Source organism: Sinocyclocheilus anshuiensis, unplaced genomic scaffold, assembly GCF_001515605.1.
Source record: "Sinocyclocheilus anshuiensis isolate Anshui unplaced genomic scaffold, SAMN03320099.WGS_v1.1 scaffold1694, whole genome shotgun sequence".
Classification (NCBI taxonomy): domain Eukaryota; kingdom Metazoa; phylum Chordata; class Actinopteri; order Cypriniformes; family Cyprinidae; genus Sinocyclocheilus; species Sinocyclocheilus anshuiensis.
Window position 1 is genome coordinate 155,889 of NW_015542421.1, and position 2,707 is coordinate 158,595.

General features: G+C 36.1%; 1 protein-coding gene and 1 long non-coding RNA gene across 3 annotated transcripts in view; both read left to right on the forward strand.

The window, feature by feature from the left end:
* LOC107693509 (uncharacterized) overlaps nucleotides 1-581 on the forward strand; it is a 9,341-nt gene extending 8,760 nt beyond the window's left edge. The window contains exon 3 of the long non-coding RNA XR_001634761.1: nucleotides 571-581. This is a non-coding gene — a long non-coding RNA (uncharacterized LOC107693509). The remainder of the gene's footprint in view (nucleotides 1-570) is intronic.
* A 23-nt stretch (nucleotides 582-604) lies between these two features.
* LOC107693507 (ferritin, middle subunit-like) lies at nucleotides 605-2,471 on the forward strand. Of its 2 annotated transcripts, none has more exons than XM_016492922.1 (4): nucleotides 605-879; nucleotides 1,479-1,625; nucleotides 1,719-1,817; nucleotides 2,069-2,471. In XM_016492922.1, exons 1-4 carry the CDS (start codon nucleotides 775-777, stop codon nucleotides 2,225-2,227), a joined length of 510 nt encoding a protein of 169 aa, XP_016348408.1. In that variant the 5' UTR covers nucleotides 605-774; the 3' UTR covers nucleotides 2,228-2,471. The 2 variants fall into 2 exon arrangements, with proteins under 2 accessions (XP_016348408.1, XP_016348406.1); XM_016492920.1 differs by having other exon boundaries at nucleotides 608-879; nucleotides 1,719-1,844.
* Nucleotides 2,472-2,707: the final 236 nt, after the last annotated feature.

Genomic DNA, 2,707 nt, shown 5'->3' on the forward strand with positions numbered 1-2,707 from the left:
TATTTTTTTTTTTTTTTTTTACAGGAATCATTGGGATCAGTCCAGACTGGTGACATCCAGACATATTGCGCAAAGATATTTCACCTCAATTTGCAAATATTAAATGCACAGTTTTATTGATTTGTTTTCTCTAAACTGACTCAAACTCTTATATTAGCTAATGTATGTAACATTTCCAAAGACATTCTAGTAATGCTAGTAGAAGCAAATGAATTATTAGCTAGATCAATTGTTCAATATTTAATTTCTCTATATTTTTGATTGTTCCAGCATGACCCTACATAGGACAATAGATATTTTATTATTATCATATTTATTTATTTATCTCTCATATGATCTTGAAAAAATAATGTAGCTAAATGCACATTTGGTTAATTTTAGATTAGATAACACATTGCTTAAAATTTATTTCTTTTAGGGCTTGCACCTTGGTATTAAGTACCCTGGAGTAGGTACCACCAGTTCAGTGTTTAAACCATATCAGAAAATGTGGTCCTTATTCCGTTTGCCAATAATTGTGAACAACAACAAAAATGACACAGCAGAGTGTCTCGTCACTTAATTATTCAGCTCCTTCTTTGACTGGCTGGTTTCAGTTCCACTGACTCAGCATTATTATGCGCTGATCGTATATAAGATGATGATCATTTCACTCACAGCTTCAAGAAGATCTAAAAGAGGTTCTTGCTTCAACAGTGATTGAACGGAACTTAGATCTCATCGAAATGTCATATTTTTTACGTTTTTTATAATAAAACTATAGAACCCGCCGAAATGGAGACATCTCAGGTTCGCCAGAACTACGACCGCGACTGCGAGGCTTTGATCAACAAGATGATCAGTTTGGAGCTTTACGCTGGATACACATACACGTCCATGGCAAGTGTTTCTTTCTTTTGTTCATCTCTCTTCCAAATCACATATTTTCATTAATAATCTTATTCTCGGTCATTTCTCAGTGCTGCATTATATCTTGACTTATTATGTGTAAATATTGTATAGCCTGTTTATTTATATTCAACCCTATGTTCTAAACTTCATTTTGTTCTTCTTCTTCAGTTTTTTTGGCGTGTTACATCCTGTGTGCATATCGCCACCTACTTTTGCTGTTATGCAGTCATGGTTTATTTATTATCAATTTCTTCCTTGTTTTTGCTTTTCCTATTCTTACACACGTATATACACAAATATTCAATTATTCGATGCTCCATCCCATTCCTTCTCCCCAGGCTCCACCTGGCGCTGCGTGTTCAGCTCCTCCAGACTAAATCCGTGGTCTCCTAAAGATCCAGAATAGAATAGAGCATCCGCATTGTATATTTAAATCCTTTCACTTAATCCAGTAGTATATATGTATTTTATTAATATCCTATATCCTTCTCTATCTCTGTTAAAGTCATATCCTAATAAGTATTCCAAATCCTTATTTACCTTACCTTTTTTTGTTTAAATATGATACTTGATTTTGTTACTTTCAGGCTCACTACTTCAAACGGGATGACGTCGCCCTTCCTGGATTTGCCAAGTTCTTCAAGAAGAACAGTGAGGAGGAGCGCAAGCATGCTGAGAAATTCATGGAGTTCCAGAACAAGAGGGGTGGACGCATCGTCCTTCAGAATGTCAAGGTGTGTTGACAGTGTTTTGAACAGTCTTTTGTTATGGAAAGACCTTACGCATATGTGTATTTTGCTCACTGTTCTGATTGTATCTCTCTTCAGAAACCAGAGCGTGATGCATGGGACAATGGACTGACTGCTATGCAGTGCGCTCTTCAGCTGGAGAAGAACGTCAACCAGGCTCTGCTGGACCTGCATAAGGTTGCCTCTCAAAAGGGAGACCCTCATGTGAGTTCTGAAGATTTACCTTCAGACATGAAAAAGACACCTCTCTGAAAAAGCAATAAGAAAAGTGCAAGTCATAGTAATATAATAAGTAACTTGGGGTAGTTGGGGTTGAAGCTGTAATTTATTCTAAGCCTTCATATACATGGCTCTGTCAAGTATTGTCATCCATTTTGGGTTGTTGCATGTTATTTTCCTAAATTCTGTTCTGATCTCTTGTCTAACAGCTGTGTGACTTCCTGGAGACTCACTACTTGGATGAGCAGGTTGAGGCCATCAAGAAGCTTGGTGACCACATCACCAACCTTACCAAGATGGATGCTGGCAACAACAGGATGGCAGAGTATCTGTTTGACAAGCACACCCTGGATGGCGACAGCAGCTAAATGCAGCCCTCTGATCATTAGCATGCTTCAAAGTGCTTTTAAATCACTTTTAAATCCGGTTTTAAGAGCACATTATGTTTTCATGACACGGCTCATATACAGAATTGTACATTTTAAACAACTGAAAGGTTTAACAGGTAAAGGTCGATGCAATCTTGTTATAGCCAAGCCATTGCTTTCCTGTTAAATGTACACTAATTGGTCTTAACCTGGTGTATTTGAGGAATAAACATTTTGGACTGGATTGACTTGTATTTTTATTCAAAATTGTGAGATTTGGTTGTAGGCTATATGTAACCCTTTATTAACTTATATCTAAAGTTTACATATATAATTTATGAGTAATGAATCATAAATCATATTTTGATGGTCTCTGTGAGGGATTTTAAATGTAAACTAATTATTTTAAGAGAAAGACTGTGATTAATTGGTGACCCATTTTGTCTACACAATTTTTTTTTTTTTTAATTAAGTTAAGAG